The sequence below is a fragment of the Palaemon carinicauda genome, unplaced genomic scaffold (assembly GCF_036898095.1).
Source record: "Palaemon carinicauda isolate YSFRI2023 unplaced genomic scaffold, ASM3689809v2 scaffold2787, whole genome shotgun sequence".
Classification (NCBI taxonomy): Eukaryota; Metazoa; Arthropoda; class Malacostraca; order Decapoda; family Palaemonidae; genus Palaemon; species Palaemon carinicauda.
In genome coordinates, this window is record NW_027170444.1 from 10139 (window position 1) to 27423 (window position 17285).

Consider the following 17285-nt stretch of genomic DNA (forward strand, 5'->3'; position numbering starts at 1 on the left):
GTCTTAAATTTTAAATCTCGGTTTATGTCGTTTATATTTAGTATTGGATCTTGTAGCAATATATTGATCGCTTACATTTTGTGACGTCATATCATTCGTAAAGGTTTTAACTTTGTTATCCTTTGATTTGAAATAAAATGGATTGCCAAGTACTTCCAGAAAAAATAAATAGGGGTTTATCAATGTTGTTTTTACCTTTTCGATATATAAGATTAATTTTATATGACTACTTTTTAGAATTTGAGATCGAATTTTTTTTTTCTTTTTGAGTGGTAAAACATTTGTAGTATATTTTTTTATTACCTCTTCGATATATAAGATTTATTTTATATATTTATATGACTACTCTTTAGAATTTGAAATCAAAAATATTTTTCGAACTCTTGCGTCTGGAAAAACATTATAATATATTTTAGATTAATATTGAAGTATAATGATTTTATCAGGAATGAGTCAGAAAAAAAACTTATAGGTGAATTTGTGTGATGTAAAAAATTGATAAGAAACTAAAAATAGCTACGAAATCTTTTTTATTCTAGAATACCAAAAACTTATTATTAAAAGAACAGTAATTATGATACCTGAGTTTTGAGTTCTGAAAAATCTGTTGGTTATAATGATAAAAAATATAGTATTTTTCAAAGTGTTTTTTTTTAATGCGAAATATACAAAGATATAAACAATGTATTTAATCTTACCAGAAGCCTTATATTTAATCGAATGTTAATTGGTCAAATAAACAACGTTACAGATAAATTGTAAAAATAAAAACTGATAATTGGAAGTCAGAGATGTTACCAAATTAGTTATTGCCTATTATTGATTGACCACCAAGTGGCAACAGTGCGAAGATGAATAATTTAGTGAATTAATTAGAAAATTATTCAAGTTTTTTGGAGGAATAAGAAATGGGAAAGATGTTTGATCTGAAATTTTGAAAATATGTTAATTGAAGAAGAGAAGAGTTTGAAGGAAATATAAGAAAATGGACGAGGAAATGAAGAGAACTTAAATGATAGAGAAACGAATGATAATGAGATAAGTAGATGATGATGAGATAAATAGAAAGGTGAGAATAACTACAGAAAATGTGGAAGAAAGATATGAATAAACAAAAAGGAAAATTACAAGAGATTTGGAAACCAAAATAAGATACGGTTGATTCAAGTGATTTGAATTTCTATCGAAAGAATTAACACCCCGCGAAGGATTTACTCTCTAGTAAGGATCTCCTGCCGGTGCCCCCCAACCGCACATGTGCCTCTGCAGGGCGGCGCATCTGCGTGCCCAGTATGGTGGGTACCCCCCTGAGGTAGTAGGATGGGGCAAGGGTCATCCAACGCGTTGCTCAACTGCGGCAAGAACCAACAGCGATCCAAAAGGGCTTCCTCGTCTGCGTCCTCCTTCTCCTCCGGCGGGCATGACCAGTACCGCCAGAAGCCGCACCAGGAGCGGGAGGATCAGGACGCCCAGGGGCGTCGGCGCCGGTGGCAGCACTGGCGCCAGGAGGCGTGGCATCCGCGCCCGCTCTCCGCCCAGGAGGCCACTTCGCCCGATTCCTCCACTACCTTTTGCTGTGCCGGTGGGTGTGAGGGGTGGAGTCAGGGGTCAGGTTGGGTCATTGGAAGGTCAACTTGACCTTATTTTTGTTTAAACACTGGTTAAGTCAAAGGAAAGTGACCTTGACCGTTAGTGTAGACACCGGTCAGGTCAAAGAAAGGTATCCTTTACGTTATTTTATTGTAAATGCCGGTTAGGTCACAGGAAGGTGACCTTGACCTTATTTTAGTGTAAATACCAGTTAGGTCACAGGAAGGTGACCTTGACCTTATTTTAGAGTAAACACCGGTTAGGTCAAAGGAAAGTAGCCTTGACCTTTAGTGTAAACACTGGTCAGGTCAAAGAAAGGTATCCTTTACGTTATTTTCGTGTAAGCACCGGTTGGGTCAGAGGAAGGTGACCTTGACCTTATTTTAGAGTAAACACCGGTTAGGTCACAGGAAGGTGACCTTGACCTTATTTTAATTAAACACCAGTTAGGTCACAGGAAGGTGACCTTGACCTTATTTTAGAGTAAACACCGGTTAGGTCACAGGAAGGTGACCTTGACCTTATTTTAGAGTAAACACGGGTTAGGTCACAGGAAGGTGACCTTGACCTTATTTTAGAGTAAACACCGGTTAGGTCACAGGAAGGTGACCTTGACCTTATTTTAGAGTAAACACCGGTTAGGTCACAGGAAGGTAACCTTGACCTTATTTTAATTAAACACCAGTTAGGTCACAGGAAGGTGACCTTGACCTTATTTTAGAGTAAACACCGGTTAGGTCACAGGAAGGTGACCTTGACCTTATTTTAATTAAACACCAGTTAGGTCACAGGAAGGTGACCTTGACCTTATTTTAGAGTAAACACCGGTTAGGTCACAGGAAGGTGACCTTGACCTTATTTTAGAGTAAACACCGGTTAGGTCACAGGAAGGTGACCTTGACCTTATTTTAGAGTAAACACCGGTTAGGTCACAGGAAGTTGACCTTGACCTTATTTTAGAGTAAACACCGGTTAGGTCAAAGGTATCCTTCACCTTATTATGATTTAACCACCGGATTTAAGGGATTTACATAAATCTAGGTGTATTCTGTTGCTATTTTTATGCAAATTTAGGCAATTCTAACACATCAAAATGATAAGGCTGTTTGCATTTGCAATTGCATCATCAGTACTCTTTATTTGTTGTGAGGACAGCAAACAATCTCGAGAATAGTCCAGGGGTTTTGTATACTGAACAGATTTTTAGAGTTATTGAGAATAAGATATATATTCAGTTTTTTTTTTTTTTATTGTCGGCTACCCCCAAAATTGGGGGAAGTGCCTTGGTATATGTATGGATATATGTATGTATTTGTTATAAAAATGATAGCATGCAAAAAATTTTTGTAACTTCAAAAATACATTTTTCAATTTTTTTTTTTTCTGTTATTTATTATTTTCAAGTAAGATTCATTTTCCTTTCATTTATGAATAAAAGTTGACTTCGCATGTTAGCTGATTAAAGCTGATTTTTATTTTTTTTTAATTTTTACTTTTCAATGTTTGTTGGGAAAAGAATGAGAGAAAAGTGTTCCCCAGCAATTGAAGTCTGATCTACGCCATAGATATATTACAGAAACTTGGATATAGCCCAGAATTCTTAATTATGTCTTACTTTTCCCATAGAAAAAAAATGGTGTATCATTTTCCTATATATACAGTAATCCCTCAAATTATGCGGGGCTTCTAAGGAGTCATCTTATGATAAGGAACAAAATGGGATGTAAACATATTCAAATTAAGAATTTTATATATATTTCTTTTGTCGTTAGATACTGCGGTATATCTTATTTGTTTCAATCATTTACTTATTGTTCATATTATTATTATTGTTATGATTATTCGTATTTATTGTATCGTTAGATAAGGCGGGGTATTTTATTTGTTTCAATCATTTACCTATTGTTGAAATAATTATTGTTATGATTATTCATATATTTTTTTTTGTCGTTAGATACTACAGTATATTTTATTTGTTTTAATCATTTACGTATTGTTGATATTATTATTATTATTATTATTATTATTGTTATGATTATTCTTATTATCATCATCGAAACTTTTCCCCAGGTTGGAGCAGCCACAACGATGAAATCAAGACGAATCAAGGGGGCGGGTCAGGCGAGGTCAGCAGCTTGGAGGGCGTGGCAGCGGGTGGCATGCCCATCGGCGGAGGGGAGCTGACCGTGGGAGGGGCGGGGGGCGGCCCATCGGGGCACTCCCCCCACTTAAACTATGACCCGGAATGTGCCCGAATGGAGGCGTGGCTGGACGAACATCAAGATTTCGTCCAAGATTATTTCATAAGGTAATTCTCGTGTGATTATTTTATGTGGCAATACTTATGGGATTATTTCGTAAGGTAATTCTCATGGGATTATTTTATGTGGCAATACTTATGGGATTATTTCATAAGGTAATTCTCATGTGATTATTTTATGTGGCAATACTTATGGGATTATTTCATAAGGTAATTCTCATGGGATTATTTTATGTGGCAATACTTATGGGATTATTTCGTAAGGTAATTCTCGTGTGATTATTTTATGTGGCAATACTTATGGGATTATTTCATAAGGTAATTCTAATGTGATTATTTTATGTGGCAATACTTATGGGATTATTTCATAAGGTAATTCTAATGTGATTATTTTATGTGGCAATACTTATGGGATTATTTCGTAAGGCAATTCTCATGGGATTATTTTATGTGGCAATACTTATGGGATTATTTCATAAGGTAATTCTCATGGGATTATTTTATGTGGCAATACTTATGGGATTATTTCGTAAGGTAATTCTCATGGGATTATTTTATGTGGCAATACTTATGGGATTATTTCGTAAGGTAATTCTCATGGGATTATTTTATGTGGCAATACTTATGGGATTATTTCGTAAGGTAATTCTCGTGTGATTATTTTATGTGGCAATACTTATGGGATTATTTCATAAGGTAATTCTCGTGTGATTATTTTATGTGGCAATACTTATGGGATTATTTCGTAAGGTAATTCTCGTGTGATTATTTTATGTGGCAATACTTATGGGATTATTTCGTAAGGTAATTCTCATGGGATTATTTTATGTGGCAATACTTATGGGATTATTTCATAAGGTAATTCTCATGGGATTATTTTATGTGGCAATACTTATGGGATTATTTCTTAAGGCAATTTTCGTGGGATTATTTTATGTGGCAATACTTATGGGATTATTTCTTAAGGCAATTCTCGTGTGATTATTTTATGTGGCAATACTTATGGGATTATTTCTTAAGGCAATTCTCGTGGGATTATTTTATGTGGCAATACTTATGGGATTATTTCGTAAGGTAATTCTCATGGGATTATTTTATGTGGCAATACTTATGGGATTATTTCGTAAGGTAATTCTCATGGGATTATTTTATGTGGCAATACTTATGGGATTATTTCGTAAGGTAATTCTCATGGGATTATTTTATGTGGCAATACTTATGGGATTATTTCGTAAGGTAATTCTCATGGGATTATTTTATGTGGCAATACTTATGGGATTATTTCGTAAGGTAATTCTCATGGGATTATTTTATGTGGCAATACTTATGGGATTATTTCGTAAGGTAATTCTCATGGGATTATTTTATGTGGCAATACTTATGGGATTATTTCATAAGGTTATTCTCATGGGATTATTTTATGTGGCAATACTTATGGGATTATTTCATAAGGTTATTCTCATGGGATTATTTTATGTGGCAATACTTATGGGATTATTTCATAAGGTTATTCTCATGGGATTATTTTATGTGGCAATACTTATGGGATTATTTCATAAGGTTATTCTCATGGGATTATTTTATGTGGCAATACCTATGGGATTATTTCGTAAGGTAATTCTCATATGGTTTTGTAAGTTAATTCTCATATGTAATTACGGAGGTAATTCTTGTTTGATTAATAACAGAATTATTATTATTATTATTATTATTATTATTATCATCATTACTAGCCAAGCTATAACCCCAGTTGGAAATGCAAGATGCTATAAGCCAAAGGGCTCCAATAGGAAAAAATAGCCCAGTGAGGAAAGGAAATAAGGAAATAAATACTTGCACACCTGTATTCTTACATGGTTGTTACAATATGATTATGCAATAAATGGTCTTCCACATTGCATGTTTAATGAGGTGCCTTATAAGGTAATGCATCTATATCAAAATCTAAATAATCACATTTTAAGTTTTTTGTCAAAATAGAATGGTTGTTTTTGCTACTGTTTCCAAACAATGACTGATTTTCATGGAGCTTACAAATTTTCACTTGATACTCTGAATACGATGGTAAATACGGAATTCAATTTGGTTTGTAGGTTTTTATTTAAGTTTTAATTAATAATTTACATGTTTAAATTGGTCCTGACGAGGAGGAAAGTTAAAGTTCCTTATCAAAAATTTGTGGGGAATCTCAGGAATCAAATAGTTATATTTTGTGTATTCCAAATTTGAAAATATTTCTCAAAAAATACACACAAAGAGTTTACATTCAGGTATTTTTTTTAATTAGATTTTGAGTTTTTCCTTTGATTATCACATTTAGAATAATAAACCTCTTTAGTGGAAATCGAAAACTAAGCTATGAATCACTTCTTCAAGGAAATAGAAAAAAAATATATAATGTAAAATATTGAAATGAGAAATCCAACGACAGCTCTCAGCTCTCTCCTATTCACAAGTCACATTCAGCATTACCCTTTTGCAAAATCGAAGCCACCTTCCCTGTATTGCAGGAAGGTACGCTATTGCATCGTGCAATATGTACACGTTGCAACGGACCTGGGAATGTTTAATGGGAATTGCTGGAAGCACGTCCGGGAACGTCCATCTTCGCTTATTGTTTCTGTTTGATTCCTCAGGTTCTGTTTACTTGGGCGCGTTCTCTTCGAAACTTGGGATTTTTTGTTTTGTTTATTTGGGCTCGTTCGCTTCGAATTGATTTTATGTTTTCTCGTAATTTTCTGTTTGATTCCTCAGGTTCTGTTTACTTGGGCGCGTTCTCTTCGAAACTTGTGATTTTTTGTTTTGTTTATTTGGGCTCGTTCGCTTCGCATTGATTTTTTGTTTTCTCGTAATTTTCTGTTTGATTCCTCAGGTTCTGTTTACTTGGGCGCGTTCTCTTCGAAACTTGGGATTTTTTGTTTTGTTTATTTGGGCTCGTTCGCTTCGAATTGATTTTTTGTTTTCTCGTAATTTTCTTTTTGATTCCTCAGGTTCTGTTTACTTGGGCGCGTTCTCTTCGAAACTTGGGATTTTTTGTTTTGTTTATTTGGGCTCGTTTGCTTCGAATTGAGTTTTTTGTTTTCTCGTAATTTTCTTTTTGTTCTTTGTTTCTTTTGTTTATTTGAGAACTTTGGCTCTTTTTAATTTAATCTATTTCGTGGTAAGTTCTTTTATGAGAAGTTATTTTGAATTTGATTATTATCGTTTCATATTTTCTAGCATTATTTTAGCAGTTCATTTATCCATAAATATTTGTGTTTAGTTTTTTAAAATTCGTAGCATTTAATTTTTTAAGCTCTAAGGAATTCTTGAAAACTTTGTTTCCAATATTTCATAACTTCCTAGTAATAAATTTTAGGATTTCGTAGATTTTAATCAAGATCTTCTATCTATTTATTCTTTAATGTAGATTATATTCCTTTGATTTTTTAGAATGATCAAATCAGATTTTACAATCAGTACAATTTTAATAAAAAAAAAAAAAAGAAAATCCCCAAAAATTTACTTTTCAAAATCTAAACTGTACACAATAGTAAACACTTAGACCGATAAAAAAAAAATCCCCAAAAATTTACTTTTCAAAATCTAAACTGTACACAATAGTAAACACATAAAGTGCATAGAATTGATTCCTATTCCATTGTACGTATTCACATATTCCTGTAATTTTTAGAAATATACATGTGCCTTTGTGTGTGTAACAACAACATCTTACTATACTGAATATTTTTTAATGAGGTGCATTTGCACTGACTCGCAGCGGTGCCCTTTTAGCTCGGAAAAGTTTCCTGCTATCTGATTGGTTGGAATTATCTTGTCTAACCAATCAGCGATCAGGAGCGGTGCCCTTTTAGCTCGGAAAAGTTTCCTGCTATCTGATTGGTTAGAATTATCTTGTCTAACCAATCAGCGATCAGGAGCGGTGCCCTTTTAGCTCGGAAAAGTTTCCTGCTATCTGATTGGTTAGAATTATCTTGTCTAACCAATCAGCGATCAGGAGCGGTGCCCTTTTAGCTCGGAAAAGTTTTCTGCTATCTGATTGGTTAGAATTATCATGTCCAACCAATCAGCGGTCAGGAAACTTTTCCGAGCTAATATGGCACCCCTGCGAGTCGGTGCAAATCTGCCTCGCTAAAAAGAATTGACTATAGTATCTCTTCGTTTTCTTCCTCCTTCAGAAAAGCCTCAAGACACATGGTGGACGCGTGGCTCATGTCCCACGCCCTACCGCAGAACATGGGCTCTTCGGGAGGCACTTACATGGGTTTGGGCGGCCCTGGCATGGGCGGCGGAGGGGGTCCCGGTGGTTCGGGGGCATCCGCCCCTTGCCCGGGTGACGGCAGCGCCCCCAACGGGAGCAACTCGCACTCCGGTCAGCCTCCAGGTTCCAGGGCGTCTTCAGGTAAGTTTTCTGGAGTTACAAGGTCAAAGTCAGCCATGACAGGTCATTTATTAAATAATATAGCAGTTTGTTTACTTATGCTGTTTATTATAACTGTATTTATTGGTATGTTGACACCAGTAGAAACGATCTACTAGCCTACAAAAGAAAATTTATTCCTGGACCCTAAAGGGTTAAGTATTTTGCTATTTATCATTACTTTATTTAGTGGTATTTTGAGAATGCTCGATCTTTCCTCGACTTATCAATATAGGCGTAGGAGGAGACGATGACGATGAGACTCGATCGACGTGGCTTTGAAGAAAATGTATTCCAGGACCCTAAAGGGTTAATCATTTTCTTTATATCCGGCGCTGCGTAACACTGAAAATTATATTTGACAACAGAAACAATAATGTCACTTACATTTTGGGCGGTTTCACCACTACGCCGTACCAGCGGATTTGTTGAAATATTTAGGAGAAAATTTCCGGTAATGTTATTTGGTTAATGCAATTAACAGAGATACAGTGCTAATTTTTGAGTAGAGGGTTTTTCACATTTATGCTGATTAAGGATTTTTTTTTATTTTCTCGTGCGTTGCTTTCATCAAAATTATATTGGTTTTATGTGTATCTATACTGTGTGTGTATATATATATATATATATATATATATATATATATATTATATACATATGTATAAATATATATATATATATATATATATATATATATATATATATATATATTATATATATATATGTACAGTATATATATATATATATATATATATATATATATATATATGTACAGTATATATATATATATATATATATATATATATATATATATATATATATTTAAGTATATATATATATGTGTGTGTATGTATGTGTTTATCTATTTACATACATATAATTAAAGTTAATTTCGCGAGGGCCTCCTGACATCAAAAGGTCATTAACGCAAAAAAAAAAAAAAAAAAAAAAAAAAAAAAAAAAAAAAAAAAAAAAACAACACCTGAGGAAGAGAGATTATACAGCAAGGCTAGAGACAGATAGTAAAAAATAAAGATGAGGTTAAAGTAGTAACAAGTCATAGAAAAAAAAAGAGAGAAATTTGAGGTCAAACTGAGAAATATGAATTATTCCTAAGTTCGATGACCCTCTTGACATCACAATACAGAGTGACTTCATCAAGGTATTCTCTCGGTAAGAGAGTTATATACATATACATTGTATGTATATTTGTATATTTACATACATGATACACGTTTATGTATGTTTTTTTCAGTTAAAGCTTTTTTTTCAAAACTTTGATGAATATGCATAATTAGAAATTTTCTTATGGTCTATCAATATATATATATATATATATATATATATATATATATATATATATATACATATATATATACATATATATATATATATATATATATATATATATATATATACATATATATATATATATATATATATATATGTATATATATAATATATATATATATATATATATGTATATGTATGTATATATATATATATATATATATATATATATATATATATATATATATATATGACTTTAAAAGCTAATTTTTATATATTATTATTATTATTATTATTACTACTACTACTACTACTAGCTAAGCTACAACCCTAGTTGGAAAAGCAAGATGCTATAAGCCAAAGGGCTCCAGTAGGGAAAATAGCCCAGTGAGGAAAGGAAAAAGGAAAATAAAATATTTTAAGAACAGTAACAACATTAAAATAAATATCTCCTACATAAATTATAAAATTTTAACAGAACAGTAGGAAGAGAAATAAGATAGAACAGTGTGCCCGAGTGTACCCTAAAGCAAGAGAACTCTAACCCAAGACAGGGGAAGACCATGGTACAGAGGCTATGGCACTACCCAAGACTAGAGAACAATGGTTTGATTTTGTAGTGTCCTTCTCTTAGAGGAGCTGCTTACCATAGCTAAAAGCCTCTTCTACCCTTACCAAGAGGAAAGTGGCCACTGAACAACTACAGTGCAGTAACCCCTTGAGTGAAGAAGAATTGTTTGGTAATATGTGATTTTAGCCTAAAATGATATTGAAAAAGGTTTAGATAAAGAGAGAAATATAAGGAATGTTTATTTTCAATTTTTTTTTAATTCTTGTTGATTTTATATATTTTCCAGTTCTTGGATTTACTTATTCAGGAATTTTGTGTTGTTATATTAACATGAAATAATTATTTAGATTTTTCATCTTTTTGTTTATGTTATGATGTTGAGGATAGTAATAATAAGCAGACAAACTGCGTTAAACTACATAAACATTTAACTCTTATTTGAGAGAGAGAGAGAGAGAGAGAGAGAGAGAGAGAGAGAGAGAGAGAGAGAGAGAGAGACCCACTACTTCCTTCGTACCCTACTCATGTATGACCTGTATGAATCGGTGCCAAATTCTGGCAGACTTCTTGGCACCGCTACTCTGCCATCCCTTGGCTAGATTGGCGTGTTCTTGTTTTTTGAGAAAAAAAAAATTCTTTTGCATTTTCTTGAGAGATTTGGGCTGTATGATGTATTTTCTGACTGTAGAGGCCAGTGAAAAGGGAAACCTAATTGTGATTTTAACATTCTGGAAGCCTTGTATACGGTAGAGAGGCTGTATGAGCAAAGATCCAGCAGTGATTTCAGCCTTCTTGAAGCCTTGTGTGTTATAGAGGCTGTCAGGAAAGGTCTGGCAGTGATTTTAGCCTTAGGAAGCCTTGTATACGGTAGAGAGGATGTCTATGCAAAGATCTGGCTGTGATTCTAGCCTTATGGAAGCCATGTATACGTTATAGAGGCTATCAGCAAAGATCTGGCTGTGATTTTAGCCCTTTGGAAGCCTTGTATACGTTGAAGAGGCTGTCAGTAAAGATCTGGCAGTGATTTTAGCCTTCTGGAAGCCTTGTATACGTTATAGAGGCTGTCAGCAAAGATCTGGCAGTGATTTTAGCCTTCTGGAAGCCTCATATACGTTACAGAGGCTGTCAGCAAAGATCTGGCAGTGATTTTAGCCTTCTGGAAGCCTTGTATACGTTATAGAGGCTGTCAGCAAAGATCTGGCAGTGATTTTAGCCTTCTGGAAGCCTTGTATACGATACAAAGGCTGTCAGCAAAGATCTATCAGGGATTTTAGCCTTTGGAAGCCTTGTATACGGTGGAGAGGCTGTCAGCAAAGATCTAGCAATGAATTTACCTTCTGGAAACCTTGTATACGTTACAAAGGCTGTCAGCAAAGATCTATCAGGGATTTTAGCCTTTGGAAGCCTTGTATACGGTGGAGAGGCTGTCTGAGCAAAGATCTGGCAGTGATTCTAGCCTTCTGGAAGAGATGTAAATGTTGTAGAGGCTGTGCGGTGAGTGTATGTTGTTTTTTAGCCTGGGATTTTAGCCTTGTTTTCTTGTTGCATTTTCCAGAAGAAAATTGTCGGAGGATTGTTAATTGACATCTTAAAGTAGAAAAGGGTCTATTATAAAAGCAAAGAATTGGTGACACAATTACTAGGGTCATAAAAAAAAACATGGGGATTACTCCCAAATGCAGCGACACACCTGTGGAATAAGAGGAAAAAGCCTCTTCTGAGAGCGCAAGCAGCGAGAGAATATCAGCTGACCTGGATGAGTAAGGTATCGAACCTTTTTCCAAAAAAATAAAAAATAAAAAAATATATCTCAGTCAACCAACGTTTTAATTAACGTACCTGGAAGCTATCCAACTGAAAAGGGTTGATGTGCTGGTTGAAAAGGGCTTAAGCCTCGAGAAATCATCAACAAAAAGATTGTAGGTATTTTGAATGGGTCTCTGGGGTCAGACTTTCGAAGACGTAGTAATTAAATGTACGTGTATTCGGAAAGGGTCCAAAACTACACATCTCTAGTGAGCAAGAGGGAAGGCTGCCCATGTTTATGAGAGAGAGAGAGAGAGAGAGAGAGAGAGAGAGAGAGAGAGAGAGAAAGGTGGCACTCAAAGCAAGATATTTTTAGCTTGGTCTGTCAAAGCCAATTGTTCTCTTCCTGTTTTCTATTTCTTTCCTTTACGCTTTCTCCCTTTCTCTTTACTCTCTTTATTTTATATTTTCCTTCATTTTTTCCTCAATAATGTCTCCTCACACTTTCGTTTTCTTAATAACTCCATTTTTTAATTTTCTATTGTTTCTTTATCTTTTTTTTATTGTGAATTTTTTTAGAATTCTCTTACTCTGCTATCGCACTGTTCCAATTTCTTCTTTACATTTTTTATATTATATTAATATTTCACTCTATATTTCCAAAATTCCTATCTATTAAAAAATCATGGCTTTATTCCAAGGGTATCTAATGTCCTTTCCAAGTCAAATTATTATTATTATTATTATTATTATTATTATTATTATTATTATTATTATTATTATTATTATTATTATTATTAGCTAAGCTACAGCCCTAGTTGGAAAAGAAGGTTGCTGTAAGCCCAAGGCTCCAACACAGGAAAATAGCCTAGTGAGGAGAGGAAATAAGGAAACAGATAGTACCCTCAAGCAAGAGAACTCAACCCAAGACAGTGGGAGACATTGGTACAGAGGCTATGGCACTACCCAAGACTAGAGAACATTAGTCGGATTTTGGAGTGTCCTTTTCCTAGAAGAGCTGCTTAACATAGCTAAAGAGTCTCTCCTACCCTTACCAAGAGAAAAGTAGCCACTGAACAACTACAGTGCAGCAGTTAATCCTTCAGAAGAATATTTGGTTATCTAAGTGTTGTCAGGTGTATGAGGACAGAGGAGAATGTGTAAAGAATATACCAGACTATTCGGTATATGTGTAGGCGAAGGGAAAGTGAACCGTAACCAGAGAGAAGGATCCAATGTAAGTCTCTCGCGGTATCCTCGTGGTTTAGAACAAATGTCGATTGGACGCTAATTTCTTGGTTGAACTTTGACCTCATTCGGATTTCTAAGCTTTCCGTGGAAAAAATCCATCGATATGAAAAAAAATTGCTGTATTGAGAAGCTTAGAGGGTGATCATTATGACCTTTTTCAAAATATACTTCCGATGAAGAAAGACCTTGAAAAGGCCTTAGGTTAAAAACATTGCTGTATTGAGAAGCTTGGAGGGTGATCATTATGACCTTTTCAAAATATACTTCCGATGAAGAAAGACCTTGAAAAGGCCTTAGGTTAAAAACATTGCCGTATTGAGAAGCTTAGAGGGTGATCATTATGAACCTTTTTCAAAATATACTTCCGATGAAGAAAGACCTTGAAAAGGCCTTAGGTTAAGAACATTGCTGTATTGAGAAGCTTAGAGGGTGATCATTATGACCTTTTTCAAAATATACTTCCGATGAAGAAAGACCTTGAAAAGGCCTTAGGTTTATAGGAACGAGTTAGCCTTCTTGCAACTGTAATATCCTTGATTTTTACAGGAATGAAAAATGTCAAAGCTTGGAGTGCTTTTGGCATACTGCATACTCTTTCTTTATTGCCAGGTGTGTATATGATGCATACTTGCTTTTAAATCTGCATGAACATTAGCATGTTTGCTAAAGCTTAAAACAGAAACGCAACCTTTTTTGGTAACTTGAAGCTGAAGTACCTGTACAGTTTGATTGTAAAGTGTCCAAAACCTGCTGTTATTTATGCAATGTATAATCAAGTTTCAAAAGATTTAGCTTAACCTAACCTAGGGAACTTTCAGAAAATAGATTTTGAGATTTATTAAATTGGCAAAGTTTGACGTATAAATGACAAAAAGTTTCAAAATATTTAGCTTAACCTAACCTAGGAAACTTTAAAAAAATTTAATTTTGGATTGATTTAATGGGCAAAATTTAACGTATAAATACCAACAATTTTCAAAAGATTTAGCTTAACCTAACCTTGGGAACTTTCAGAAAGTAGATTCTGAGATTTATTAAATTGGCAAAGTTTAACGAATAAATACCAATAATTTTCAATAGATTTAGCTTAACCTAACCCAGGAAACTTTCAAAAAAATATAATTTTGGATTGATTCAATGGCCAAAATTTAATTTATAAATCCCAAAAAGTTTTAAAAGATTTAGCTTAACCTAACTTAGGAAAATTTTAAAAAGTAATTTTTGAAATTGATTAAAAGGCCAATATTTAATGTATATATACCAAAATGTTTCAAAAGATGTAGCTTAACCTAACCAAGGGAACTTTCAAAAAATAGATTTTTGAATTGTTTAAATAGGCTAAATTTTAAATCGGTACAGTGGCGTTTTTATCATTGTGACCTTAACTAATATAAAGTCCGTTCTGTGAGTGGTTTCTCCCCCTCCACGACCGTGCTGTGGCATTGTCCCTGGCAATTTCCCTGGATTCTTGTAACATCTTAATTTTTTAGGGATGGAAATTTTTTCTTTGGAGATTTTAGTAAATCCTAATTGTGTTTTTCACCCTTTTTTATTTAATAGAGAAAATATCCCTTTTTTTATATTACTCCAATGATATTTTATACGTGAGTTTCATATAGTTATTGTGTTATCATTTTGATGAGAAAGAAAGTTTTTTTTTTATTTGCAATATAGAGGTATATTACGATTGTTACAATAAACAAAAAATCTTAAATCTATGACAAAAAATATAATAATTTATTATTTTTTATGAAATAATTATTGTTACATTTGATCTTGAAAAACCGAATAAATATTACTTTTTTTTTCTTTTTTTTGGCAATGAAAGAAAAAATTCTTAAATCCATGACAAAAAATTATAATAATTCATTATTTGTTTATGAAATAATTATTGTTATATTTGATCTATAAAAACCAAATAAATATTGCCGATAAAACTTAAAACCATTTATTGATAAATCTTTATTACCGGAAATTACTTTGTGTAAATAGCAATTATTTATTTATTTATTAATAATAATAAAGATTAGTTATAAATGGTTATAAATATAACTTATTGAGTTATTTATATATTTATTTACAATAATAAAGATTTCTTTATGTAGGTAAATATTTAAAGATGGATTTTAATAGAACTTAAGTAAATATTTATTTATTTATTTACAATAATAAAGATTAGTTTTTGTAAGTAAATGTTTAAAATTTGTTATAAATATAACTTACTGCGTTATATATTCATTTAAAGATTAGTTTATGTAGATAAATATTTAAAAATGGATATTAATAGAACTTATTAAGTAAATATTTATTTATGTACAATAATAAGGATTAGTTTATGCAGAAAAATTCTTAAAGAAGGTTATATATAGAAATGTCGTTTTTTATTGTTATTGTTTTTGGTAAAATGTATATACGCATTTCGTGCGTAGAAAACATTGTTTACGCTTTGACATAGAAGCGTAAAGAGATGCGTAGATGAAGTTTGAAAAATATATTGTTTTCTCACAGAATTTAATCAAATATAGAGTGTTATTGTAAACGTATTAGATTTCAGTGTGGGAATTTCGGGAAGGTATATTGGGAAAAACTAGGGATTGAAAAATGTGGGGGAAATTAATGTTGAAATTTTATTTGAGTTATAAAAAGGGAAATTTTGATGTGAAACTTTAGAGGTAAAAAGGGAAAATTGATATAAAAAAGAATATGGAAATTAATGTAGAAAAAAATTGAAAGGAAAAAATGGGAAATTTGAAGTGAAAATTTCAAGTAAAAATAAAACGAAAATTAATGTGAAAATTTGAGAAAAAAATACCGTAAAATTTAATGTAAAAAAACAAGAGAAAAAGGAAAATTAATGTGAAAAATTGAAGGGAAAATGGAAGCATTAATGTAAAACATTTAGGAGGGGGAAAAAGGAAAATTAATATGAGAATTTGAGTGGAAATAACGGAAAATTTAATGTGAAAATTTCATATGAAAAAAAGGAATTATTTATAAAAATTCAAATGGAATAAGGTTAATTTTTTTAGTTTAAATTGGAAAAGAGAAAATTCAATATAAAGATTTTTTTTTTATATTTTTGAAAAATAGTTGAAATTAATACGATACATGAATTTGATTAATAAAATTGAGGCAAAGACCAAACTACTCGAGTAAATGGTATACTATAGTATGTATTTAAGCTTGTAACGTAACTACATTAACAGCTGTAACCCATATATATATATATATATATATATATATATATATATATATATATATATATATATATATATTTATATATGTATATATGTGTGTATGTATATGTATACATATATATGTAATATATATATATATTTATTTATATATGTAATATATATATACATATATATATATATATATATATATATATATATATATATATACACGTATATATATATATATATATATATATATATATATATATATATATATATATATATATATATATATATAAAGACCATATCATTCCTATGTCATTGTCCAATATCATTATTATTCATGATTTTAATATTTTAACTCAAAACACTCAAAATATATAAAATACACTTCCCTAGTATTATAAATAAAAGACATCCCCCTAACAAAATAAACAAGATAAAGAAAATACTAATAAAAGACATCCACACTTAAAAGACAAAAAGTCATAACTCTCAACGTTGGTTCGATTATCAACAAAAACAAAAGATACATTAAAAAGATACTAAAAAAACAAACAAAAAGATACATTATAAAAGATAGTTAAAAACTACCACCATACACCGAAGTAACCAGACCCTTCTATTGATATTCGTAAAGTAAACAGATGACGCAATCGCTTTGATCAAGCCGATGTTATTGTTTGTTTTTACCGTTTGCAATCCAGGGTCCGACAAGGGGGCGTGTGATGTTTCCGTTGCCAAGGGCTTGGAGTTACGAGCCCTTGTCGTCCTCCAAGGCAGCCTTCTGCAGGTTTGGGTGTCCTTAAAGACGTGCCTCTCTCTCTCTCTCTCTCTCTCTCTCCTCTCTCTCTCTCTCTCTCTCTCTCTCTCTCTCTCTCTCTCTCTTTAATCATTTCAAAGACGTCTTCCTCCAAGACAGCTTCTGCAGGTTTGGGCCTCTCTCTCTCTCTCTCTCTCTCTCTCTCTCTCTCTCTCTCT

At 32.5% G+C, this 17285-nt stretch overlaps 1 protein-coding gene across 1 annotated transcript; it reads left to right on the top strand.

The window, feature by feature from the left end:
• Positions 1 to 777: 777 nt before the first annotated feature.
• LOC137636354 (uncharacterized) lies at positions 778 to 17097 on the top strand (the record flags this gene model as incomplete). The annotated part of the gene is made up of 4 exons (XM_068368766.1): positions 778 to 1582; positions 3661 to 3898; positions 8029 to 8252; positions 17012 to 17097. Coding segments are annotated over exons 1-4 (810 nt in total), but the record flags the coding sequence as incomplete, so codon positions are not given.
• Positions 17098 to 17285: the final 188 nt, after the last annotated feature.